This window comes from Trachypithecus francoisi, unplaced genomic scaffold (assembly GCF_009764315.1).
Source record: "Trachypithecus francoisi isolate TF-2019V2 unplaced genomic scaffold, Tfra_2.0 Lachesis_group20, whole genome shotgun sequence".
Taxonomy (NCBI): Eukaryota; Metazoa; Chordata; class Mammalia; order Primates; family Cercopithecidae; genus Trachypithecus; species Trachypithecus francoisi.
This window is the reverse complement of record NW_022681466.1, coordinates 13,391,717-13,416,801: the sequence shown is the minus strand read 5'-3', so window position 1 is coordinate 13,416,801 and position 25,085 is coordinate 13,391,717. Positions and strand designations below refer to the sequence as shown.

Here is a 25,085-nt window from a genome sequence, read left to right as displayed (position 1 = left end):
GGCCTCCAGGGAGGATGGATACCTGGGCAGGTTCACAATCCCACCTCAGGGCCAGGCAGGGTGGCACACCGCTGTAATCCCAGCATCTGGGGCGGCTAAGGAGGAGGATGTAGTCCAAGGTACTCAGGAGGCTGAGGCAGGAGGATCACTTGAGCCTGGGAGTTCAGGGCTCAGGCAGTGATCGCACCACTGCACTCCAGCCTGGCAACACAGGGTGGGACCTTGTCTCTAAAAATAATAATAATAGAAGAATCACAGCTCATACATAAATGTGCGAGAAGGCTCACGATATTTATTTTATTAAACGAATCTAGTTTCTATGTTGCTGCCGTCTGGCCACTTGGGACCTCGCTCAGCCTCAGTTCTGAGGACAGCATAGTGCTGGTTGTTCTTCTTGGTCCGACCCCTCTCTGGTTTAACTAGTTTTTTGTTTGTTTGTTTGTTTGTTTGTTTGATACAGAGTCTCACTCTGTCACCCAGGCTGGAGTGCAGTGGCGTGATCTCAGCTCATTCTAACCTCCATCTCCTGGGTTCAAGGAGTTCTCGGCCAGGCGCGGTGGCTCACGCCTATAATCCCAGCACTGTGGAAGGCCAAGGGGGGTGGCTCTCGAGGTCAAAAGATCGAGGCCATCCTGGCTAACACGGTGAAACCCCGTCTCTACTAAAAATATGAAAAAATTAGCCGGGCGTGGTGGCGGGCGCCTGTAGTCCCAGCTACTCGGGAGGCTGAGGCATGAGAATGGCATGAACCCGGAAGGCAGAGCTTGCAGTGAGCCGAGATCCCGCCACTGCACTCCAGCTTGGGCAACAAAGCAATACTCCGTCTCAAAACATACACACACAAAAACAAAAAGACGGAATTCTCGTGCCTCAGCATCCCAAGTAGCTGGGATTACAGAGGCACGCACCACCACCATGCCTGGCTGATGGATTTTCCTTCTGTAATGATTTTTCTGTTTTTAGCAGAGACAGGGTTTCACCATGTTGGCCAGGCTGGTCTCGAACTTCTGACCTCAGGTATTCTGCCTGCCTCGGCCTCCCAAAGTGCTGGGATTACAGGCATGAGCCATAGCACCCAGCCCAGTTTAACTAGTTCTGAGGAGCAACTGTAGCCGGGTCTGGAGAGGGCTCAGCTGCCACCTTCCCTCCCAGACAGCAGCTAGACAGCTGCTCCCAGGATCTGCTTTGAATTAAAAATGGCGTGGCCCTTTAAGAGAAGCATCCGCTGGCCGCCCCCGCTGCCGCCGCCCCTCTTTGATGTCGCTGGCGCTGAAAGGTTCCCAGTGGCAAGATCTGAGGGCTTGTTTCTGCCTCCCCAGAGGCCACGTGGGGATCACAGGGAGGGAGGGAGGGCGAGCGAAGGTCACATGGCCTCCTGGCCTGCTGCCGCTGTTGCGGCAGGAGCAGGAGCGTGGGGACCAGCAGGCTGGACGGGTGGGGGCCGCGGCCTGCAGCTCATGAGGGCGGTGGAGCCTGGCAGCTGGGAGGGCAAAGGACCAGCCTCTCTGCCCCTCCCCTTGGCATCCGGGAGCCTGACCTCCAGCCTCCCTCACCTGTCCAGGAAGGAGCCACACACACTCTGCGTGATGTCCCAAGAGGCTGCATCTCCACTGATGAGCTGGGACTCTCCCATCCCCATGCCCCTCCTACCCCAGCTCTGGAAGGTGGCCTTTTCCTGGTGGGCCTGCCACTCCCAGTAGGCTACATGTTGGCACCAGCCAGGTGAAGCCTTAGGGAGGAGGCGGGATGGGGTGGGGCTCAGCTGCAGGGGTGCCAAGAGGGGCAGATCCCGCCAAATACCTGGGTCCAAAAATGACAGCCTCGCCTCCCCGCTGGGTTCCAGGAGCTCTCACCTGGGTGAAGGACATCCTAGGGCAAGGCCCATCCTCTCCACCACGGAACCCAGAGGCCACTCACTCCGGGCACTGGGGCCGGGGAGAGGGCAGCCGCAACACCAAGCCCAGTAGCAGCCGCCCCGCCCGGTGGCCCCCCTCGCCCCTCCGAGGACCTGGGCGAGAGCCACAGCAGCTCCTGACAAGGGACTTGGCTCATTAAGGTCCCAGGATATGAGGCCAAGAAGGGTCCTTCTGATGGATGGGGTGACTAGAAAAGGAGGTTGGGGAAAACCAAAAGGAGGCCAAGCTCTGCGACGGCAGGGCCTGGCCTCAGGGCACCTCCCCCACTCTGAGCCGGCTGCAGAGCAGGGCCTCCCTCAAGAGCCAACCAAGGGGAAAGTGGGCGGCCTCCCCCAAGAGACTGCCACATGGGGAAGCGGGTGGCCCGCCTCACTTCCCTGCTCACTTGGGCCTCAGAGGCCAGCAGCTGGGGCGCAGGGCAGCCCAGGTGGCCAGGCGGGGAGGGGCGGCTGAGGCCAGCACACAACAGCTGGGCCCCAGACGGCCGGCAGCAGCTGGAGCCCAGAGCGGCCCTGGCGCTCAAGGCCCTTGGGGGAGGGGCCCGGGATGTGCGGCAGGGAGCCGCCTCCAGTCTGGACAGGGAAGCCGGGTCCGCGGCTGCCTGACATGCTGTGTGCTGGAGGCTCATATCACCAAGCTCCAGGGCCCCACACGAGGTCTCGAGGGGACCCCTGTACCGCCAACCGCCCTCCATCACACCCTCCTCCCTCTCCGCCTGCGCCCGCCCGCCAGCCTGGGCCCTTGCTTCCTGAAACGTTCCATCTTGACCCCTTTTCCCAGGGAGTGGGCTCCAGCCCCCCAGCACAGCCGTGACCCCGGTGGGTTGACTCAGAACCACCTGGGCATCCCCAGCTCTCTCCCCAGGGGGGAGGCAGTAAACTGAACCCTCACCCCATCCTGTCTCGGGGTGCCTCTCCTGAAGGACAGAGTCCCCTCTGGACCTTCGTCTCCCCAGCTTTCCTGCCGTGGGGCACACAGAGTCTAGGCTCAGTCAGAAGCCCCAGCGCCACCTGAATGGGAGCCTGGGGAACCCGGCATGGTCCTCCCTGAACGGGACAGTGGGGATGGGGCAGGGCCAGGGAAGCAGAGAAGGGCACACCCTGAGAGAGACACCACACAGAACCATGCAGCCTGGGATGAGGCATGGTGCTGCTTCTCCTCCCGGGCCCTCGCAGTCAATCTTGGTCCCTGGGGGATCGCCAGCACCCCCACGGTGCCTGGGCAGCATAACTGCCATTTACCACATGGTCATTGCCAGAGACGCTGAGCAGAGCCCCCAAACATCCTGCACCTTTGATGCTCACGAGGACCCTGTGAGGCAGGTGCTGTTCTCATCCCCGTTTGACAGATGAGGAACTCGAGACCCAACTGCAGGCCCTGCAGCGGCTGGTACTTGGCTGTCCTACCCCATCCGTTCTGGTGCAGAGGAAGTAGGTATCTGTCTAATAGGCAAAAGGAGGGTTCTGAAACACCCTACCTGCCAGGAAGATTTCTAGAGTGGAGCCAGCCCACCCCATCCGAAGCTGGCCACTCCCCTCACCAGGCCTCAGGCCTCACCCCTGCCGCCTGGTGCCCTGTACCCAGCCTGATGGTCATTGGTCTTACCCACTGATTCTTTTAGCTAGAAGCAGGGTCTTGCTATGCTGCCCAGGCTGGTCTCAAACCCTTGGGCTCAAGCAATCCTTCTGCCAGGGCCTCCTAAAGTGCTGGGATTATAGGTGTGAGCCACCATGCCCCGTCAAAACTAATTACTTTAAAATATCAGGCTGGGTGCGGTGGCTCATGCCTGTAATCCCACCACTTGGGAGAACAAGGCAGGTGGATCACCTGAGGTCAGGAGTTCGAGACCAGCCTGACTAACATGGTGAAACCCCGTCTCTACTAAAAAAAAAAAAAAAAAAATTAGCTGAGCATGGTGGCGCATGTCTATAATCCCAGTTACTCAGGAGTCTGAGGCAGGAGAATCGCTTGAACCTGGGAGGGGGAGGTTGCAGTGAGCCAAGATCGAGCCATTGCATTTCAGCCTGGGCAACAAGAGTAAAACTCCATCTCAAAAAAAAAAAAAAGGGCCAGGCGCGGTGGCTCAAGCCTGTAATCCCAGCACTTTGGGAGGCTGAGACGGGCTGATCACGAGGTCAGGAGATCGAGACCATCCTGGCTAACACGGTGAAACCCCGTCTCTACTAAAAATACAAAAAACTAGCCGGGCGAGGTGGCGGGCGCCTGTAGTCCTAGCTACTCGGGAGGCTGAGGCAGGAGAATGGCGTAAACCCGGGAGGCGGAGCTTGCAGTGAGCTGAGATCTGGCCACTGCACTCCAGCCTGGGCGACAGAGCGAGACTCCGTCTCAAAAAAATAAAAATACATAAAAAAAAAAAAAAAGAAAATCTAATCACATGACAGAGTACACTCAGAAAATTGTGCAACCACCACAATCCATTTTAGAACATTTTAATCACCCCAAAAAGAAACCCTGTACCGGCTGGGCACAGTGGCTCATGCCTATAATCCCAGCACTTTGGAAGGCCAAGGTGGGTGGATCACCTGAGATCAGGAGTTCAACATCAGCTGACCAACATGGTGAAACCCCATCTCTACTAAAAATACAAACAATTAGCTGGGTGTGGTGGTGCACGCCTGTAATCCCAGCTATGCAGGAGAATTGCTGGAACCTCAGAGTCGGAAGTTGCAGTGAGCCGAGATCGCATCACTGCACTCCAGCCTGGGTAACAGAGCAAAACTCTGCCTCACCAAAAAAAAACAACAAAAAAAAGAGAGAGACAGAAACCCTGTACCCAATAGTAATCACTCCCTGTTTCTGTTTCTCCCCACCTCCTGGAAACCACCAGCGGACTTTCTGTCTCTATGAAGTTGCCTCTTCTGGACACTCGAAATGAACTCAATCATACCGCATGTGCCCTTCAGCGTCCTGCTCATGTCACTTGGCTGATATCCTCAAGATTCGTCCACAGTGCAGCATATGGCAGAACTTCGTTCGTTTTAGGGCTAGAATATATTCCGTTGTATGGCTGTGTTCCGTTGTCTTTACCCCCTCATCTGCCGATGGATTTTGGGGCTGTTTTCCGCCTTTTGGCTATTGTGACTAGTCCTGCTGTGAACATCCATGAGCCAGTTTTTGTTTGAACACTTGTCTTCAATTCTCTGGGTGTATCCCTGGGAGCGGGCCTGCTGGGTCACGTGTTCTGTGCAACATACTGAGGAGCCACCAACCTGTTTTCCACGGTGAGGGACGTGGCCACCGCACTGTCTATCCCCACAGCGATGCTCTAGGGCTCCAGTGTTGCCGCAGCTGCATCCACACTTGTTATTTTCTGTTTTTGATCATGGTCATCTTAGTGGGCATGAGGTAGCATCTGACCCACTACTGGTGGACCTGGGTCCCCCTTCCTTATACCTGTCAGGGCCAGGGTGGCCCCGTCTTGATGCATGTGGACTAGAAGCAGAGGCCCAGCACCTGCTGGCCCACAGGACCCGCCACGGGAGCTGCTGCCAGACTCTGGGTGCTCAAAATTCTGGGTGGGGAGTTCCAGGTGCAGAGGATAAAGCTGCCCCAGGGGCTGGGGGAGTGTGAGGACAGAGCCAGTCGGTGTGAGTCAAGAGGAGGACATGGGTGTGAGCAGCTGCAGAGCCTCAGGAGTCCTGTTCCCAGTCATGTGGTTGCAGCCTTGTCAGTCATCCGGTCATGGCAGGGGCTTCAGGGGAGAGGGGGATGGGAGAGGTAGACAGAAAGGCAGAGAGGTTCTGGGGAAGTCTTGGGTTTGAGCCCCTTCTTGTATATGCTACCAGTGTTGAATAAACCAAAACATGAACTCACTGTGGTTCAACATGCAGGTTCATCTGCATTGCAGGAGATGTCAGAGAGACTATAACACGCGTATTCTTCTCCCGTCCTGCAATTTTCATTGGCGATCATAACTGCCACCCCTGCCATGTACTTTCACACATGGGCTCTTATAATCCCACAACAGTCCTCTGATGGAGGCACGGCCATCGCCCCATTTTAAAGGAGAGAAAGCGGCTGGGCATGGTGGCTCACACCTGTAATCGCAGCACTTCGGGAGGCCAAGGTGGGTGGATCGAGAGGCCAGGAGACCATCCTGACTAATACAGTGAAATCCCGTCTCTACTAAAAATACAAAAAAATTAGCCAGGCATGATTGCACACGCCTGGAGTCCCAGCTACTTGGGAGGCTGAGGCAGGAGAACTTCTTGAACCTGAAAGGCAGAGGTTGCAGTGAGCCAAGATCACGTCACTGCACTCCAGCCTGGGCAACAGAGCAAGACTCCATCTCAAAAAAGATAAATAAATAAATAAATAAGAGAAAGCCGAAGCATAGGGAAAGGTCACAGGCCTTGCCTGGCATCTCCACACCGCACCAGGAGATGGCTCAGAGCCAGGGTGGTTTGGAGATCAACCCTGTGCAGCCAACTGGAAGATGCCATCACACTCTGGACTTGGAATAGCAGGTACCCGGCGGGAGAGGCCTCCTCCAGACAGGTTCCTGTTGGATGCTGAAATCTGCCCTGGGTCAGCATTCCCCGCCAGGGTGTGGGTGGGAGAACACCTCAGGATGGGACCTGCATCTGAAGCTACTGCCCTGGCCAGCCCGACACGTGGCCTTTAAACTGACCCGATGACGGAGGGACAGCAGGGAGGATTTTTGAGTGAGTAGAGAGCTAAGGGCGAGTCTCAGCTCTTCTGTTAGCGTCCCTGAACCTCAGTTCCCCTTGTCAGGGAAATGCTGCAACCCGCCCTGTGATGAAGGGGGAGGCTGTGGAATGGACTTGAGTTCATAACAGCCTGCCTCTTTGAAAATGTCCCTGGCCGGGCTGACCTCCAGGGCACCCCAGCCTGATCTTAGGCTTTGTGGTTTACACTGGGGTGCCTTACACCCATCAAACGCATGGGTCAACAGCTCTCAGGGTTCGGTCTCTCTGTTTCACAAGAGCCCAGGCAACGCGGTTGTCTGCAGGTGCCAGCGGTGCTAGGACTTTCTGCCTAAGCTCCTCACTCAGCCCGGGGCTGGCAAGGAGGACATCCACAGGGCCCCGGCCCTCGGCTCAGGGGACATCCTGGCTGCAGTCACAGCCCTGCACTTCTGCTCTCCTGCCCCACGTGGTGCTGTAGACTCCCCACTGTCCTGAATTAGGAGGGGTTCTGGAAGCTCTGCTTGGGTCTAGATCCTTGTCCTGAAACGTAAGACCTGTTTCCTATCTTTAAAATGGGTGTCATGGTGCTCAGCAGGCTGCAGACCAGAGGGTCAAGGAGAAAGTCTGCCCGGCCCCATTGGCCCTGTGTACGCCCTTTCTTTTGTCCATCCCACCTCCTGCCCACAGCAGGAAGCCTCCTGAGCCCCTCCTGTCCACCCAGGTCCAGTATTGATTTCCCACAGGAACCTTGTTCTGACACCACCACCTGGAACCTCAGTAGTGGACAGAGGTGCTCTCCAAGGTGAAGCATCTCCAGGTGCCCTTCGTGGCATGAAGGCCCCCAAGCAGAGGCCTAGCGGGCAGCCACTGGACCCTTGGCCTCCTCCCCTAGTGGCGGCTGGGGTCCTCGTCATGGGGCCAGCAGCCAGGCTGGGGCGGGTGGAGATCCAGAACCTCACCTCTGGCCCCGTGATCTCCTTAAGTTGTAGCTTCTTCTCTGACCCCAGCGCCAGCAGGAGCGCCCCAGAACTGGGCGACTACCCTGCGGCGCCTTGCTGGGGCGCGCGGTCCATCTCGCAGGTCTCCCAGGGAACGAGGACCTTGCGCCCCACCTGTCCGCTTCTCTAGGAGGCCCCCGCGCCGCTGCTGCCGAGCCCTCGGCTCGAAGCCCTGTGTCCGCCGCCGCTTTGATCCCGGGGGGCCCTGCTGGATAAAAGTCCCTGGCGGCTCCGCGCCAGCGCCAGAGGGGGAGCGCAGCGGAGCCGGGCGCACCAGCGGGACGGCGCAGGGCCAGGGGCGCTGAGAGGACGGGGCCACTGGGTCGCCCGCGCTGTCCGCGGTGAGAGCGGGGCCCCAGGGCTGCGCGGGGTGGAGAGAGGCGGGCCGGGGTCCGAGTGCCCCACGGCCTGCTCTGGGCCTGGGCCCTGGGGGATGGGAGGGACACTGGCGGCTCCAGGTGAGCTCGCCCGCCCCGCGCCCCCAGCCCGTCGGCCGCGGCCAGCTGCGCCACGGGCGGAGTTCCCCGTCCCGCTCCCCCCCGCCGGCGCGGAAAAGCCTCGCCCCTCCCCGTCGCCGCCGCCCCTTCCAGCTGCCCCGGGGGCGGGGGCGGCGGCGCCGGGCTGGCCGCGGTGAATGGAGCCGCCGGGGCCGCCCGGCCGCGCTGCCCCCCCACGGAGCCGGGCCGGGAGCGCCTCCGGCGGCCGCGGCGGGGTAGTCCAGGCCCCTCCGTCAGGCTTGCGGTTTGGGAAGAAAAGGCGATGCCTCCGCCAAGAAAAGAGCGAGCGCGGCCCCCTCCCCCCTCCGCCGAGCCCGGGCGGCGGCGGCGGCACATCTAACGCGCGGGCACCCGGGCCGCCGCGGCCCCCGCAAATAAGCCCAGCCTCGGCCCCCGCCGCTCATTGGCGCGGGCCGCAGCCAGCGCACCCAGACCCTGCGCTGCCCTCGGACGGCCGGGCGCGGAGCCCCAGCTGCGGAGGCCGACGGCACCCAGCCCCGAGAGCCTCGACGCCCAGCCGCGCGCGCCTTCTCTGCCAGGCCCGGCAGGCGGGAGCGGGGGCGAAGGAGCAGGACCACCAGTGCCCCCGGCATCCCCGGCCCGGCACCCTCCGCCGCCGCCGCCTCAAGGACGCCCGCTCCCCGCAGGTGGACGCGGCCATGGGTCGAGGGGTGCGTGTGCTGCTGCTGCTGGGCCTACTGCACTGCGCTGGGGGCAGCGAGGGCAGGAAGACCTGGCGGCGCCGGGGTCAGCAGCCGCCGCCTCCCCCGCGGACCGAGGCGGCGCCGGCGGCCGGACAGCCCGTGGAGAGCTTCCCGCTGGACTTCACGGCCGTGGAGGGCAACATGGACAGCTTCATGGCGCAGGTCAAGAGCCTGGCGCAGTCCCTGTACCCCTGCTCCGCGCAGCAGCTCAACGAGGACCTGCGCCTGCACCTCCTGCTCAACACCTCGGTGACCTGCAACGACGGCAGCCCCGCCGGGTAAGGCCGGCGCCCTGCGCCTCCCCGCCCCGCCCGACGCGCCTGGTCTCCGGCTGGACCTTCCCTGCGGGCCGCGGCCGTTCTCTCCCCGGGGAGAAAGGGCTTCCGTCGGGCGCCCCGCAGTGCTGGCCCCGAGGAGGGCCCGGCTCGGTGACTCTCCATGTGGGGAGCGGAGCGGCCCTGGAAGGGCTGGTCCCCGGCCAGCTCGGGCACTGACCCTTCGGCCTCCGGGCCCAGCCGCTCTGCTGGCGTCCTTCGGTCCCGGGGCGGGGAGATGGCAGCCCGAGAGCGCGCCTGGCTCTAGCGGGAACCGGCGACACCGGGGGGCGGGAGAGGCTTGTTGCCCACCTCCCCATAGCCCCGAAGTAGATAGAAGACGTGAGGCCGGAGGTCGGGGAGTGGTGGGGGCGCCCACGCGCTCAACAGGCCGAGGACACCCAGGGACAGCGGGAGACGTGGGCGTGGGGTCGGGGCTCGGTAGGAAGGCTCCCCCGCCGTGTCGGTGCCTCCCGCGCTCCCCACAGCGTCCCGTGCCCCCGCCATGCGCGCTCCTTCCGTGCCGACGCGTTTCATGCTTCGAGAGCCGCCGAGCGCCCCGGGAGGACCACCGCCCGCGCCGAGGTGACAACGGGACGCGCGCTGGGCTGGACGTGGGGATTTTCCACGCACCACAGCCCCGCGCGGCCCGTTCGCGACCCGCGAGCGCCACCTCCCGGGACCGCCGCCGTCCCTGAGCTCCGCGTGGGCCTGGCCGAGGGCGCCCCCGTGCGACCGCCGCGCACGGCCGGAACAGGTGGCGCGTTCCCTCCGCCAGAGCTGGGCGCGCGGGGCGCGGCGGGTCTGTAGCCCCGGCCGACCCCCCACGGTGCGTCCTCCCCGCAGCTACTACCTGAAAGAGTCCAGGGGCAGCCGGCGGTGGCTCCTCTTCCTGGAAGGTGCGTCCGGGGTCGAGGCTGGGGGAGGCCAGGGCTCTCTGCGCGCGCCGGCCTGAGCGGTGGCCGTGTCCGCAGGCGGCTGGTACTGCTTCAACCGCGAGAACTGCGACTCCAGATACAACACCATGCGGCGCCTCATGAGCTCCCGGGACTGGCCGCGCACTCGTACAGGTCAGCGGCGGGCCCTGGAGAAGGCGGCCTCGACGTGAGGCCGGGGAGGAAGCCGCGCCCGCGCCCTGGAGCCCCAGCGAGGCCCCCGCGCCGCACATCGTGCCCAGCCCGGCGCCCGGGTTTCCTAAGAGCAGGGGGCGCCCTTCACTCTCGCCCTTTGGGGTCCATTCCACATTAACATTCAGGCGCTTGCCGGGCAATTCTGGCCCTTCCCGGGGTCAAAGCAGGGCAGGGAGTTGAAGTCAAGGTCAGACCTGGTGTCATAGCCCAGCCGGGCACCGTGGCCGTGGTGTCTTCACGGGGTAACTACACCCGACTACCCTGCACTTTCCCGGCGACCTTGATTCGGGCCAGCAGCACCTCCCTTGCTGGGGCCAAGTAGGAACCCCTACTCCTCGCCAGGGGTTCCCAGACCCGTCCCTACACAGCCTCCTCCCACTAGAAAGACCCACCGCCTCTGTGTCCCCAGGCACAGGGATCCTGTCCTCACAGCCGGAGGAGAACCCCTACTGGTGGAACGCAAACATGGTGTAAGGGGGTGCAGGGTCCTGCCTGGGAGTCCTGCCTGGAGGGTGGTTCTTTCCGGGGGTCCTTCCTGGGGGGTCATGTCCTGGAATGGTCTTTCCTGGGGGTCCTGTTCTGGATGGTTCTTCTGGGGAGGTCCTGTCCTAGAGGGGTTCTGGAGGCGTTTCTTCCCTGGCGGTGAGGGGGTCCTGTCCTGGAATGGTGCTTCCTGCGGGGGAGGGGGGGCCTGTCCTGGGACGGTCCTTCCTGGGGGGGCTCTATCCTGGGATGATCATTCCTGAGGGGGTCCTGTCCTGGTTGGTCCTTCCTGGGGGAGTCCTGTCCTGGGATGGTCGTTCCTAGGGGGTTCTATCCTGGGGGTCTTTCTTGGGGAGAGTTCTATTCTGGGATGGTCCTTCTTTGCTGGGGGGGTCCTAGCCTGGGCTGGCCCTTCCTGGGGCGTGGCTTCTATCCTGAGTTGGTCCTTCCTGGGGGGAGTTCCTGTCCTGGGATGGTCCTTCCTTGCTGGGGGTTCCTGTCCTGGGATGGTCCTTCCTGGGGGGGTCCTGTCCCGGGTTGGCCCTTCCTGGGGGGGTCCTGTCCCAGGTTGGCCTTTCCTGGGGGGTCCTGTCTTGGTATGGTCCTTCCTCAGGGGGGTCCTGTCCTGGGTCTTGGGGGAGGGGTTCTGTCCTGGGTTGGCTCTTCCTGGGGGTGTCCTGTCCTGGTCGGTCTTTTCTGGGGGTCCTGTCCTGGGGATCCTTTCTGGAGGCTGCCGGGCAGCAGGCTCTGTGACAGGCTCACTCTGTTCTGTCTTGCAGCTTCATCCCCTACTGCTCCAGTGATGTTTGGAGTGGGGCTTCATCCAAGTCTGAGAAGAGTGAGTCCCCAACCTTCCCAGGGCACAGCAGGGCAGGGACAAGGCAGGGCGGCAGGGCAGGGACGAGGCGGGACGGGGGGTTCTGGGGAAAAGCTGACTCTCAGCTTTGTCTCACTTTCAAAGCCCTTGACAGTATGTCCCAGGGTGTCTGACCCACGCATTCACTGCTCGCTTGTCCCCGACTGTAGGGGTCCTTATTTCTGAATATTCTCTGGGGAGGAGGCCCCAGCATGGCCTGGTGCACCCACGTTCCTCCAGTCTACCCCACCCCTGACCCCTCCTCAGAAGATTCCCCCTAGCCCCCAGCGGGGCAAGAACTCCTCTGCCAGCCATTCTGGGGTAGGAGGTGGTTCTCTCTGCCCAGGCCCCCACCTGAGGCCACCCCGTCCCTCTTGCAGACGAGTATGCCTTCATGGGCGCCCTCATCATCCAGGAGGTGGTGCGGGAGCTTCTGGGCAGAGGGCTGAGCGGGGCCAAGGTGCTGCTGCTGGCCGGGAGCAGGTGGGCAGGGCGGGCAGGGGCTGGAGGTGAGGGGCGAGGACGGTGTGCAGGGTACATAGAAGGGGTGTGGGGTGGGGGTGTATGGGAGGCGAGGAGGGGGTGGAGTCTGTGCATATCTTGGCAGGTGGCTGGGAGGGTGAGAGGCTGGAGCTGAGAGAACCCACATCATTGGGGATGTCTCCGAGGCCTGGCTTCAGAGTGCTGGGTAACCGGACGCTGTCTAGAGGATGTTTCTGGACCCCATGGTTGTTGGATATAGCGGAAGGTTTGGGCCGCAGGGACCTAGGTCGTTGGTTAGAGGTTGGTCGTGGACTAACACCCCTTCTCCAGGGCCCAGTAGGTGAGGATCACCCCTGTGGGTCCCTGTATCCCAGCAGGCATGCAGGAGACCCAGGGGACATATGGGGAACACATGAAGGGGCCTGAGGCCATGTAGTTTATCTTCATTTTCCGATAAGGAAACTGAGGTAAAGAGACAGAGAGAGGAAAGGGAGGAGAGAGGGGAGAGCCTGGCTGTGTCAAGGAGATGTGACCTGCCAGCCTCAGCCCTGGACTGTTGTGGAGGGGACAACCATGGGTCTTGCACATGAACAGAGAATGCAGAATGCATCTGCAGTTCAGAACGCATCAGGACTCCTGCCCACCTTGGGGCACGGGTTGACACTGAGCAGACTCTGGGAGGAGGTGAGTGCCTCTCCGCAACCACCTGGCCTCACATCTGGCCCTCCTTGCAGTGCGGGGGGCACTGGGGTGCTGCTGAATGTGGACCGTGTGGCTGAGCAGCTGGAGGAGCTGGGCTACCCCGCCATCCAGGTACGAGGCCTGGCTGATTCCGGCTGGTTCCTGGACAACAAGCAGTATCGCCATACAGACTGCGTTGACACCATCACGTGTGCGCCCACAGAGGCCATCCGCCGTGGCATCAGGTGCACCAGTGGGGAGGGCCCATTCCTGTGCTTCAGCTCTGCCCTAAAAGGGCCTGGGTGGAGTGGCATTTGTGGGCAGGGAGCTCCGGGGGATGAGGCCCATGGCCGCCTAACCTGTGTTTATGGCTCCAGGTACTGGAACGGGGTGGTCCCGGAGCGCTGCCGACGCCAGTTCCAGGAGGGCGAGGAGTGGAACTGCTTCTTTGGCTATAAGATCTACCCGACTCTGCGCTGTGAGTGGGCAGCTGAGCAGAGCACACAGGGCAGCAGTGGAGTGGCCACACTTCCTTGCTTCTGAAAATCCAGCGTGGACTCCAGTCTCTTGGGCTGGGCTTAGAAACCACTGCCCTGGTCCAGGGAGGAGGCCGGCTGTGTACCAGGGCGACCAGTCGCTGTGGCGTGCCTGGGACTTGTCTGCCCTCAGCACTGACACCCCCCAGTCCCAGGCAAAGTGGGGCAGGTGGTCGGTCACCCTGTCTATACCGGGGGCTAGGGATGTGCTTTGGAGCTCATCCCCATGCTGCCCCTCCCTGCTGCAGGACCCTGGGCCAGTTCCTCCCCAGTCCCACACTCTGAGGAATGGTGAGGTTATGTGCAAGGCCATCATCACCAAATTTCGGTGAAAGTGGAGTCGCTGAGAACCAGGCCAAGGTCATGGAGGAGTTAATAAGAGCCCTTCTTCAAAGAAAGGCAGTTTATGTAGTTAGTTAATTATGAACCTATGGATTATAAAAAGGCTGGTTTGAAAGAAGGAAGCCACATTCTGTGGGGGCTTGTGACTGGCACCCCGGGGAGAGTTGGGCCAAGGGTGGCTGGCCTGTGAGCCTCAGCGGCACTGCAGGGGGCCGGGGGTCTGCTGAGCTCTGAGCCTGGGGTCAGGGCCAGCAGCGGGGACCTGGGAGTGCTGAGCTCTGAGCCTGGAGTGAGCGGTACTGCAGGGGGCCTGGGGGTGCTGAGCTCTGAGCCTGGGGTGAGCGGTACTGCAGGGGGCCTGGGGGTGCTGAGCTCTGAGCCTGGGGTGAGCGGTACTGCAGGGGGCCGGGGGTCTGCTGAGCTCTGAGCCTGGGGTCAGGGGCAGCAGCGGGGACCTGGGAGTGCTGAGCTCTGAGCCTGGGGTGAGCGGTACTGCAGGGGGCCTGGGGGTGCTGAGCTCTGAGCCTGGGGTGTGTGGCAGCAGCAGGGGTCATGGGGAGGCCGAACTGAGCCCCGCTGCCCGCAGGCCCCGTGTTCGTGGTGCAGTGGCTGTTTGACGAGGCACAGCTGACGGTGGATAACGTGCACCTGACGGGGCAGCCAGTGCAGGAGAGCCAACGACTGTACATCCAGAACCTCGGCCGCGAGCTGCGCCACACGCTCAAGGACGTGCCGTGAGTGCATGGGCCCTGGGAGCCCCACGCCAAGTAGCTCCCTCTTGATTTACAAATAGAGGTCCTGAAAAAGCAAAAGAAGAAAAACAAAACAAAACAAAAAAAAATAGAGGTTTTGTAGGCTGGGCGCGGTGACTCACGTCTGTAATCCCAGCACTTTGGGATGCCCATGCAGGCGGATCACCTGAGGTCAGGAGTGCGAGACCAGCCCAGCCAATATGGCAAAACCCCATCTCCACAAAATATGCAAAAATTAGTCTGGTGTAGTGGCAGGCACCTGTAATCCCAGCTATTCAAGAGGCTGAGGCAGGAGAATCACTTGAACCAGGAGGCGGAGGTTGCAGTGAGCTGAGATCGTGCCACTGCACTCCAGCCCGCGTGACAGAATAAGACTCCGTCTCAAAAAATACACATATAGGCCGGGCGCGGTGGCTCAAGCCTGTAATCCCAGCACTTTGGGAGGCGAGACGGGCGGATCACGAGGTCAGGAGATCGAGACCATCCTGGCTAACATGGTGAAACCCCGTCTCTACTAAAAATACAAAAAACTAGCGGGCGACATGGCGGGCGCCTGTAGTCCCAGCTGCTTGGAGGCTGAGGCAGGAGAATGGCGTAAACCCAGGAGGCGGAGCTTGCAGTGAGCTGAGACCGGCCACTGCACTCCAGCCTGGGCGGCAGAGCGAGACTCTGTCTCAAAAAAAAAAAAAAAAAAAAAAATACACATATACACACACACGCACACACACATATATGTATATATAACATCTCTTATCTCTCTGTATATACAGAGAGAGACAGAGGTCTTGGGCCTGGCACGCTGGCTCACGGCTGTGATCCCACCCCTTTGGGAGGCCGAGGCAGCGGGATTGCTGGAGGCCAGGAGTCCAGGACCAGCCTGGGCAATACGGTGAAACCGTGTCTCTACTGCACATAAAAAAATTATCCAGGCATGGTGGTGTCACCTGTAATCCCAGCTACTCAGGAGGCTGAGGCAGGAGGATCACTTGAGCCCAGGAGTTCAAGGTTACAGTGAGCTAACCTTGCCTGCGGGAGGCAAGCAAGCTTTGATTGTACCGCTACACTCCAGCTGGGGCGATAGAGCCAGACCCCAACTCAAAATAAAATAAAAAGAGTTCTGGATAGTAGCAGAATATTTGCCTGTCTAGGACAACCTCCTGCCACCACCTGGGAGGGCCTGCCTGGAAGAGGTGGACTCTGAGCAGGGATTTGAGGCACAAAGGGATAAGGGTCAGCCGGGAGCTGGCCGACTAGGGGGAGGCCCGGGTCAGAGGAGCAGCTGGCAGCCACAACAACAGGAAGGGGCGATGGCCAGGCCGGGGACAGCTCTAGGGGAGTAGGGGTGGAAAAGGGGCTGAGGGGGTGGGGAGCTCACAAGCCACTGTCTCCTCTCCAACAGGGCCAGCTTTGCCCCTGCCTGCCTCTCCCATGAGATCATCATCCGGAGGTCAGTGTCCTTGCTCTGGGCAGCTTGCGTCCCTGACATCAACTTCAAAAGTCCACAGGTTCTTCAACCGCACTTGGCCTCCCACGGGTCTCTTCTTGGCCCTTCTAGGGGCGGGATTTCCTTGTAGGGGTGCCAGAGCCACTTGTACCAACAGCTGTATGGCAAGAATTAAGACTCAACCCTGGGCTGGGCACAGTGGCTCGCGCCTGTAATCCCAGCACTTTGGGAGGCCGAGGCGGGCGGATCACCTGAGGTCAGGAGTTCAAGACCAGCCTGGTCAATGTAGTGAAACACCGTCTCTACTAAAAATACAAAAAATTAGCCGGGCATGGTGGCGGGCGCCTATAATCCAGCTACTCGGGAGGCTGAGGCAGGAGAATCGCTTGAACCCAGGAGACGGAGGTTACAGTGAGCCAAGATTGCGACATTGCACTCTACCTTGGGGGCAACAAGAGTGAAACTTCATCTCAAAAAAAAAGAAAAGAAAACAAAGGCTCAGCCCCATGACAGCAGTGGCTCCCACCTGTAATCCCGGCTACTCAGAAGACTGAAGTGGGAGAATCACTTGAACTCAGGAGGTTGAGGCTGCAGCGAGCAGTGATCGTACCACTGCATTGTAGCCTGAGGCGCAGAGGGAGATCTTGTCTCAAAAAAAAAAAAAAAAAAAAAAAAGCCAGGCTAGATATGGTGGTTTACGCCTGTAATCTCAGCACTTTGGGAGGTTGAGGTGGGCAGATCACCTGAAGTTAGTTCGAGACCAGCCTGGCCAACATAGTGAAACCCCATTTGTACTAAAAATAAAAAAATTAGCCAGATGTGGTGGTGCACACCTGTAATCCCAGCTACTCAGGAGGCTGAGGCAGGAGAATCGCTTGAACCCAGGAGACGGAGGTTGCAGTGAGCCAAGATCGTGCCACTGCACTCTAGCCTGGTCTCAAAAAAAAAAAAAAAAAAACCGCCGCCTCAGTGTTGATGCCCCTCCCCACATGTGACCCGCCTGGTTTTCCTCTGCAGCCACTGGACTGATGTCCAGGTGAAGGGGACATCGCTGCCCCGAGCACTGCACTGCTGGGACAGGAGCCTCCATGACAGCCACAAGACCAGCAAGAGCCCCCTCAAGGGCTGCCCCGTCCACCTGGTGGACAGCTGCCCCTGGCCCCACTGCAACCCCTCATGCCCCACCGTCCGAGACCAGTTCACGGGGCAAGAGATGAACGTGGCCCAGTTCCTCATGCACATGGGCTTTGACGTGCAGACGGTGGCCCAGCAGCAGGGACTGGAGCCCAGCAAGCTGCTGGGGCTGCTGAGCGACGGAAGCTAGGCGGACCGTTTGGAGGAGACGCCAGCACGGAGGGGCCCAGCCACCGCTGCCCCAGTGCCACCTCACCCCCCACCAGCAGGCCCTCCCATCTCTTCAGGACAGGGCCCCAGCCATCCCTCTGCCTGGGTCTGCCCGCCACCCTCCCTGCCCCAGCTTTCCCTGCCCCTCTCCCACAGCCCAGCCAGAGAGAAAGGACCTGCTGTCACCCCCAGCTGTAACCTGGGGGCCCTTCCCGATGACGAGTGGGGAGCCAGAAGAGAAGCACTGGATTCCTCAGCCCACCAGCTCAGACACGCCCCACCTGGCCCCGCCTATCAAGCCCTTTTATATTATTTTATAAAGTGACTTTTTTATTACTTTAATTTTTTAAAAAAGGAAAATAAGAAATATATGATGAATGATATTGTTTTGTAACTTTTTAAAAATGATTTTTAAAAAAGAGACAAAAAAGAACCTCAATGCTGGCGTGTTTATGTGCTTCGCACGCTGCACACCTCTCCCTCCCCTCCCCAGCCCCAGCGCAGCAGGAGACACAGGGAGGAGCCATGGGGACTCCCCAGCCCTGACCCCTTGTTGGATGCACAGACTCAGAGCAGGGTCTTCTGGAGGGGCCCTGCTTCCCTTCAACCCTTCTGTAGATGCCCACTTCCCAGGGTGGATGGTAGTAGCTGCGTTTCTTATTACTTATTCATTTATTTAGAGACAGAATCTCATGTTGCCCAGGCTGGAGTGCAGTGGCACAATCACAGCTCACTGCAGCCTTGAACTCCTGGGCTCAAGCAATTCCCCCACTTCAGCCTCGCAAATAGCTGGGGTTACAGGCACGCGCCACCACACCCAGCTACTGTTTGAATTTTTTGTAGAGATGGAATCTCCCTTTTTTGCCCAGACTGGTCTTGAACTCCTGGGCTCAAGCCACCCTCGCTGCTCAGCCTCCCAATATGCTGGGATTACAGGTGTGAGGCACTGTACTTGGCCCCTTTTTATATTTTTTATTGGGAAGAAATTCGCATAACAGGCCGGGCGCGGTGGCTCAAGCCTGTAATCCCAGAGACGGGCAGATCACGAGGTCAGGAAATCGAGACCATCCTGGCTAACCCGGTGAAACCCCGTCTCTACTAAAAAATACAAAAAACTAGCCAGGCGAGGTGGTGGGCGCCTGTAGTCCCAGCTACTTGGGAGGCTGAGACAGGAGAATGGCGTAAACCCGGGAGGCGGAGCTTGCAGTGAGCTGAGATCCGGCCACTGCACTCCAGCCTGGGCGACAGAGCGAGACTCCGTCTCAAAAAAAAAAAAAAAAAAATTCGCGTAACATAGGATGAACCATTTCCAAGTGAGCGACTCAGAGGCATTTGTCACATTCAGAGAGCTATGCGATCCCTGGTTCTCTCTCGTTTCAAAACTCTTTCCAGACGCAGTGGCTCACACCTGTAATCCCAGCACTTTGGGAGACTGAGGCAGGCAGATCACGAGGTCAGGGGTTTGAGACCAGTCTGACCAACATGATGAAACTCTGTCTCTACCAAGAATATAAAAAGTTAGCTGGGTGTGGTGGCATGCATCTGTAATCCCAGCTACTCAGAAGGCTGAGGCAGAATTGATTGAGCCCAGGAGGCAGAGGTTGCACTGAGCCGACATTGCACCACTGCACTGCAGCCTGGGCAACAGAGCAAGACTCCGTCTCAAAAAAAACAAACAAAAAACAACAAAACAAAACAAAAAAAAAACTTTTTTTTTTCTTGAGACGGAGTCTCGCTGTATCTCCCAGGCTGGAGTGCAGTGGTGCAATCTCGGCTCATTGCAACCTCTGCCTTCTGGGCTCAAGTGATTCTCCTGCCTCAGCCTCCTGAGTAGCTGGAATCATAGGCATGTGCCACCATGCCCGGCTAATTTTTATATTTTTAGTAGAGATGGGGTTTCGCCATGTTGGCCAGGCTGGTCTCAAACTCTTGACCTCAGGTGATCCGCCCGCCTCGGCCTCCCAAAGTGCTGGAATTACAGGTGTGAGCCACTGCCCAGCCCCTAGTTTCAAAACTCTTATCAACCCAGAACACTTCCTACCCAGCTGACAATTCCTTAAACGTTTGCATTTTATTCATTTCTACTAGGTCATTCATGCACATGGTTCAAAATTCAAAAGATGCAGAAGGTATGAAGGTGAATGTCCATTTCCCCCCCAGCCCAGGTTCCCTGGCTCTGCTTCCAAGGGCAAACAGCATTACCTTGTGGATATTCCCAGAGATCATTCTGTGAAAATTCCAGTAAACAGGTGCACATATTTGTAGCGACCAGCCCCACAGGATCGGTGGGTTTTTCTCCCCGTGTGCAGAGACAAAGAGATTGTAGAAATAAAGACGCAAGACAAAGAGAGAAAAGACAAGACAGCTGGGCCCAGGGGACTTCTACCACCAAAACACAGAGACCAGCAGTGGCCCCGAATGCCAGGCTGCGCTGATATTTATTAGACACAAAACAAAGGCACAGGGTAAGGAGTGTGAGCCATCTCCAAAGATACGTAAGGTCACGTGGGTCATGTGTCCACTGGACAGGGGGCCCTTCCCTGCCTGGGAGCCGATGCAGAGAGAAACAGAGGAGAGAGAGAGAGAGAGGGGAGACAGCCTATGTGCCATTATTTCTGCATATCAGAGACTTTTAGTACTTTCACTAATTTTGCTACTACTACCTAGAAGGCAGAGCCAGGTGTACAGGATGGAACATGAAGGCGGACCAGTGGGACCACTAAAGCACAGCATCACAAGGAGACGTTAGGCCTTTGGATAACTGTGGGCGGGTCTGACTGATGTCAGGCCCTCCACAAGACAGGGAGGAGCAGAGTCTTCTCTAAACTCCCCCCCGGGAAAAGGAGACTCCCTTTCCCGGTCTGCTAAGTAGTGGGTGGTTTTCCTTGGCACTGACGCTACCACTAGACCACCGTCCGCTTGGCAACGGGCGTCTTCCCAGACACTGGCGTTACCGCTAGACCAGGGAGCCCTCTGGTGGCCCTGCCCGGGCATCACAGAAGGCTCGCACTCCGGTCTTCTGGTCGCGTCTCACTATGCCCCCTCAGCTCCTATCTCTGTATGGCCTGGTTTTTCCTAGGTTATGATGGTAGAGGGAGGATTATTATAATATTGGAGGAAAGAGTAATTGTTACAAACTAATGATTAATGATACTCATATATAATCGTGTATGATCTAGATCTACTATATCTCTTGTTGTTTTATATATTTTATTAGACTGGAACAGCTCGTGTCCTCAGTCTCTTGCCTCGGCACCTGGGTGGCTTGCGCCCACACACATTGGCATGCATGCAGTTTTTTCTTTTACACAGATGGCTACACATCACACACTGGTGTCTCCTCCTCTTAACACTGTATCTCAGGGTGCGCAGCAAGCTGCCGCAGGTGTGACAGTCCAGGGCCTGCGGAGGGCTCTCCTGCACACTCAGGTGCAAAGGGTGCTCGTGCACAGCCTTGTCGTGTGGGCACCACGTTGCATAAGGGCAAGTATGTCCGTGGCTAAACCCCAGATGTGGGATTCCTGGGACAAGAACATGAAGCTCTAGCCTGTCTCCCCAGCACTTTGGGAGGCCAGGGTGAGATGATCGCTTTGGCCCAGGAGTTTGAGACCAGCCTGGGCAACATAGGGAGACCCCTGTCTCTTTTTTTTTTTTTTTTTTTTTGAGACGGAGTCTCACTCTGTCGCCCAGGCTGGAGTGCAGTGGCCGGATCTCAGCTCACTGCAAGCTCCGCCTCCCGGGTTCACGCCATTCTCCTGCCTCAGCCTCCCGAGTGGCTGGGACTACAGGCGCCCGCCACCTCGCCCGGCTAATTTTTTTGTATTTTTTAGTAGAGACGGGGTTTCACCATGTTAGCCAGGATGGTCTCGATCTCCTGACCTCGTGATCCACCCGTCTCGGCCTCCCAAAGTGCTGGGATTACAGGCTTGAGCCACCGCGCCCGGCCGGGAGACCCCTGTCTCTAAAAAAAAAAAAAAAAAAAGAAAATTAAAACATTGGCTGGGGGTGGTGATGCACAACTCTGGTCCTAGCTACTTGGGAGGCCGAGGTAGGAGGATTGCTTAAACCTGGGAAGTCACAGCTGCAGCAAGCAGTGATTGTGCCAGTGCACTCCAGCCTGAGTGACAGAGCAAGACCCTGTCTCAAAAAAAACAAAACAAAACAAAACAGGCCGGGCGCAGTGGCTCAAGCCTGTAATCCCAGCATTTTGGGAGGCCGAGACGGGCGGATCATGAGGTAAGGAGATCAAGACCATCCTGGCTAACATGGTGAAACCCCATCTCTACTAAAAAACACAAAAAACTAGCCGGGCGAGGTGGCGGGCGCCTGTAGTCCCAGCTACTCGGGAGGCTGAGGCAGGAGAATGGCGTGAACCCGGGAGGCGGAGCTTGCAGTGAGCTGAGATCCGGCCACTGCACTCCAGCCTGGGCGACAGAGCGAGACTCCATCTCAAAAAAAACAAAACAAAACAAAAAATAGGCCAGACGCAGTGGCTCACACCTATAATCCCAGCACTTTGGGAGGCTGAGGCAGGCGGATCACTTGAGGTCAGAAGTTCAACACCAGCCTGGCCAAGTGAAATCAAGACCAGGTGAAATCCTGTCTCTACTAAAAATACAAAAATTAGCCGGATGTGGGGGCACACACCTGTAATCCCAGCTACTTGGTAGGCTGTGGCAGGAGAATTGCTTGAACCCGGGAGGTGGAGGTTGCAGTGAGCCAAGATTGTACCACGGCACTCCAGCCTGGGCGACAGAGCAAGACTCTGTCTCAAAACACACACACACACACATACACACACACACACACACATCTCTGTAGTTTTGATGATACCGAGGTCACACCAATGCTAACCTTGGGCACCGTTGTGGGTGGAGCTTTCTGAGCAAAGCATTTCATGCCAATTGTCATGTGATCCCCAAGTAGCCCCACTAGGTAGGTTTCATCACAAACGCCAGTTTACAGGCCAGGCTCACTAGCTCATGCCTGTCATCTCAGCACTTTGGGAGGCCAAGGTGGGCAGATTGCTTGAGGCCAGGAGTTTGAGACTAGCCTGGGCGACACGGTGAAACCCCGTCTCTACTAAAAATACCAAAAAAAAGGCCAGGCGCAGTGGCTCATGCCTGTAATCCCAGCACTTTGGGAGACTGAGGCGGGCAGATCACGAGGTCAGGAGATTGAGACCATCCTGGCTAACACGGTGAAACCCCATCTCTACTAAAAATACAAAAAATTAGCTGGGTGTGGTGGCAGGTGCTTGTAGTCGCAGCTACTTGGGAGGCTGAGGCATGAGAATTGCTTGAACCCAGGAGGCAGAGGTTGCAGTAAGCCAAGATCACAACACTGCATTCCAGCCTGGGTGACAGAGCAAGATTCTGACTCAAAAAATAAAATAAAATAAAATACTCCAGTTTACAAAGAAACAGGCCCAGAGAGGCAGTGTGACCATAAGGGTCAGAGGAGGATGCTGGGGCCAGGTCAGCCTGAGCTCCACACCTGCCCTGCGGCCACAGCTCCATTCCCAGAGTGACCAGGACTGTAGAGACCCTGTGCCCTGGGGACATGTCCTGGGGTCTGACTCTCTGTGCCAATGCGTCAGGGCTGCCCTGGGCCCGAGAATACCTGGGAAGGACTGGTGCCCATCAGCAGGTGTCTGCCACCCCAGGCAGAGCCAAGTGGCCTGTCCACCATCCCCCTCTGGGCTCCTATGTAGTCTCTGGTGGGAATCCATGCAGTCTCAGCAGCCACAGGAGACAACAAAGTCAGAGACGTGGAGACCAAGGGCTGGAGGTGAGAGAAGGGGTCTGGGGAGTCTGGTGGCCTCCTCCTCGGTGCCTCCAGAGCCAAACCTCCAGGCAGGGCCTCGGACAGGACTCCCCACAAGGACAGAGCTCCGGAGGGAGAGGGGGCTGGGGGACCTGAAAGAGGCCTGGCTGTCGCCCTGTCTGGGGAGGCTTTGCTGGGAGGGCGGGGCCTGCAGTGCTGTCCGAGCTGGGGAACCACATGCGAGGTGCTGGCTCCTGGCCAACTCTGGCTTGAGCACTGCGGTCCAGCAGCCGTGACGTTTGCTCCTCTGAGGTGGCTGAAAGGGACCTGAGGGCAGATGGTGGTATGTTGAGGGACCAAGCTCACTGAACAGGACACTTGTGGGTTGGGCCCACAGGGATTTCACCAATGAATAAACCCTTTCTTCCCATGTTTGTGCCGAAAGAGAGAGAGGCCCAGCTCATCTGATGGTCAGTCGGTCAATTGGTGCTACACTCTCCTGCAGGACCAGGGGCAAACGAGCCCTAGGACACGAACAGGACGCTGGCCTGTAGCTCCGTGGTGACGATGACCCCAGGCTGTCCACGCTGACTTCTCACCTTTCCCAGGACGGTTGGCGCCTTTCATTCTCCGGAGTGAAAACACTCAGGACATTCACCCAACACTGAGCCGTGTCTCTTCCAGCAGCGATGGCCGAGGCGTAGCCTTTGCTATCCAGGGACCGGAGACAAGGAACTTCCACTGTGTGACAATATCCATTACAAATTTAAACTTTGTACTTAAAAAAAAAAAGCCCACCGGGCGCGGTGGTTCACTCTGGTAATCCCGGCACTTTGGGAGGCCAAGGTGGACGGATCACCTGAGGTCAGGAGTTCAAGATCAGCCTGACCAACATGGTGAAACCCCATCTCTACTAAAAATAGAAAAATTAGCCAGGTGTGGTGCTGCGTCCCTGTAATTCCAGCTACCCAGGAGGCTGAGGCGGGAGAATCTCTTGAACCCAGGAGGTGGAGGTTGCAGTGAGCTGAGATCACGACACTGCACTCCAGCCTGGGCAACGGAGCGAGACCCCATCTTCAATAAATAAATAAGTAAAAATAAAAATATTTGTGAATGTATACCGCAGTAGCAACAAATGTGCCTGGCCCCCTTATCTTGGTCTCTGATGCCACTCCCCCAACACAAGGAACCAGGTTCCTGGGAGAGACATGGCTGACTCCAGGGCTGGGCTGGTGTCTGAGACAGGAAAAAAAAACAGTGTTTTCCCTGCTCTCACATCCTCAACAGTCAACATCCAACACAGAATACTTCACCTCTGGTCACCAAAATGTGTGTGGGGATTTTCCCCAAACACCAAGTGAGTCTCCAGCAGACTCGCGTTGGGCGTCCTCCAGCCCTGTTCCATAGTGACACTTTCTCCCTGCAGACGGTATCGGATCCTGCAGGCTAAGGTCTCAGTCCCACAAGTGTGTCCTCCATTTCTGATGCCAGTCCCAAGTACAGCTGTCCCTTTGTATCCTTGGGGGATGGGATCCAGGACCTCCAAAACACCAAAATCCACAAGGCTGGAGTCCCTGATACAAAATGGCATGTTATTTGCATATAACCTCTGCACCGCCTCCTGTGGACTCAAATTACCTCTAGATTACTTATAACACCTGGTATGTAAATTCTACGTAAACAGTTGTTACATCATATTGCTTTCTAGATTTGTATTATTTGTATTATTATTATTATTTTTGAGATGGAGTCTCCCTCTGTCATCCAGGCTAAAGTACAGTGGCGTGATCTCGGCTCACTGCAATCTCCACCTCTCAGGTTCAAGTGAGTCTCCTGCCTCAGCCTCCGGAGTAGCTGGGATTACAGGCACCCACCACCACGACTGGTTAATTTTTGTATTTTTAGTAGAGACGGGATTTCACCACGTTGGTTGGTCAGGCTGGTCTCAAACTCCTTACTTCAGGTGATCCACCCACCTCGGCCTCCCACAGTGCTGGGTGTACAGGCATGAGCCACCGTGCCCAGCCTTATTTACTGTTTTATTTTTGGTTTTTGTATTTTCTTTTCTTTTTCTTTGAAATGGAGTCTCGGCCGGGCGCGGTGGCTCAAGCCTGTAATCCCAGCACTTTGGGAGGCCGAGACGGGTGGATCACGAGGTCAGGAGATCGA

General features: G+C 58.1%; 1 protein-coding gene across 2 annotated transcripts; it reads left to right on the top strand.

Annotated features, from left to right (window-relative positions):
- Positions 1 to 7,828: 7,828 nt before the first annotated feature.
- NOTUM (notum, palmitoleoyl-protein carboxylesterase) lies at positions 7,829 to 17,589 on the top strand. 2 transcript variants are annotated; one of them, XM_033181618.1, is made up of 12 exons: positions 7,829 to 7,925; positions 8,729 to 9,063; positions 9,946 to 9,998; positions 10,074 to 10,169; positions 10,639 to 10,699; positions 11,492 to 11,550; positions 11,949 to 12,051; positions 12,786 to 12,977; positions 13,110 to 13,210; positions 14,197 to 14,344; positions 15,762 to 15,809; positions 16,824 to 17,589. In XM_033181618.1, exons 2-12 carry the CDS (start codon positions 8,741 to 8,743, stop codon positions 17,128 to 17,130), a joined length of 1,491 nt encoding a protein of 496 aa, XP_033037509.1. In that variant the 5' UTR covers positions 7,829 to 7,925; positions 8,729 to 8,740; the 3' UTR covers positions 17,131 to 17,589. The 2 variants fall into 2 exon arrangements, with proteins under 2 accessions (XP_033037509.1, XP_033037508.1); XM_033181617.1 differs by lacking the exon at positions 7,829 to 7,925 and having other exon boundaries at positions 8,192 to 9,063.
- The last annotated feature ends 7,496 nt before the right edge of the window (positions 17,590 to 25,085 follow it).

What these genes read in the sequence shown, in the direction of transcription:
- NOTUM (XM_033181617.1), top strand. Translation starts at nt 8,219, where the DNA reads ATGGAGCCGCCGGGGCCGCCCGGCCGCGCTGCCCCCCCACGGAGCCGG. An exon ending in TGGTGGAACGCAAACATGGT is followed by an intron (nt 10,700 to 11,491) that starts GTAAGGGGGTGC and finishes TCTGTCTTGCAG; the next exon opens with CTTCATCCCCTACTGCTCCA. An exon ending in CTGCTGCTGGCCGGGAGCAG is followed by an intron (nt 12,052 to 12,785) that starts GTGGGCAGGGCG and finishes CCCTCCTTGCAG; the next exon opens with TGCGGGGGGCACTGGGGTGC.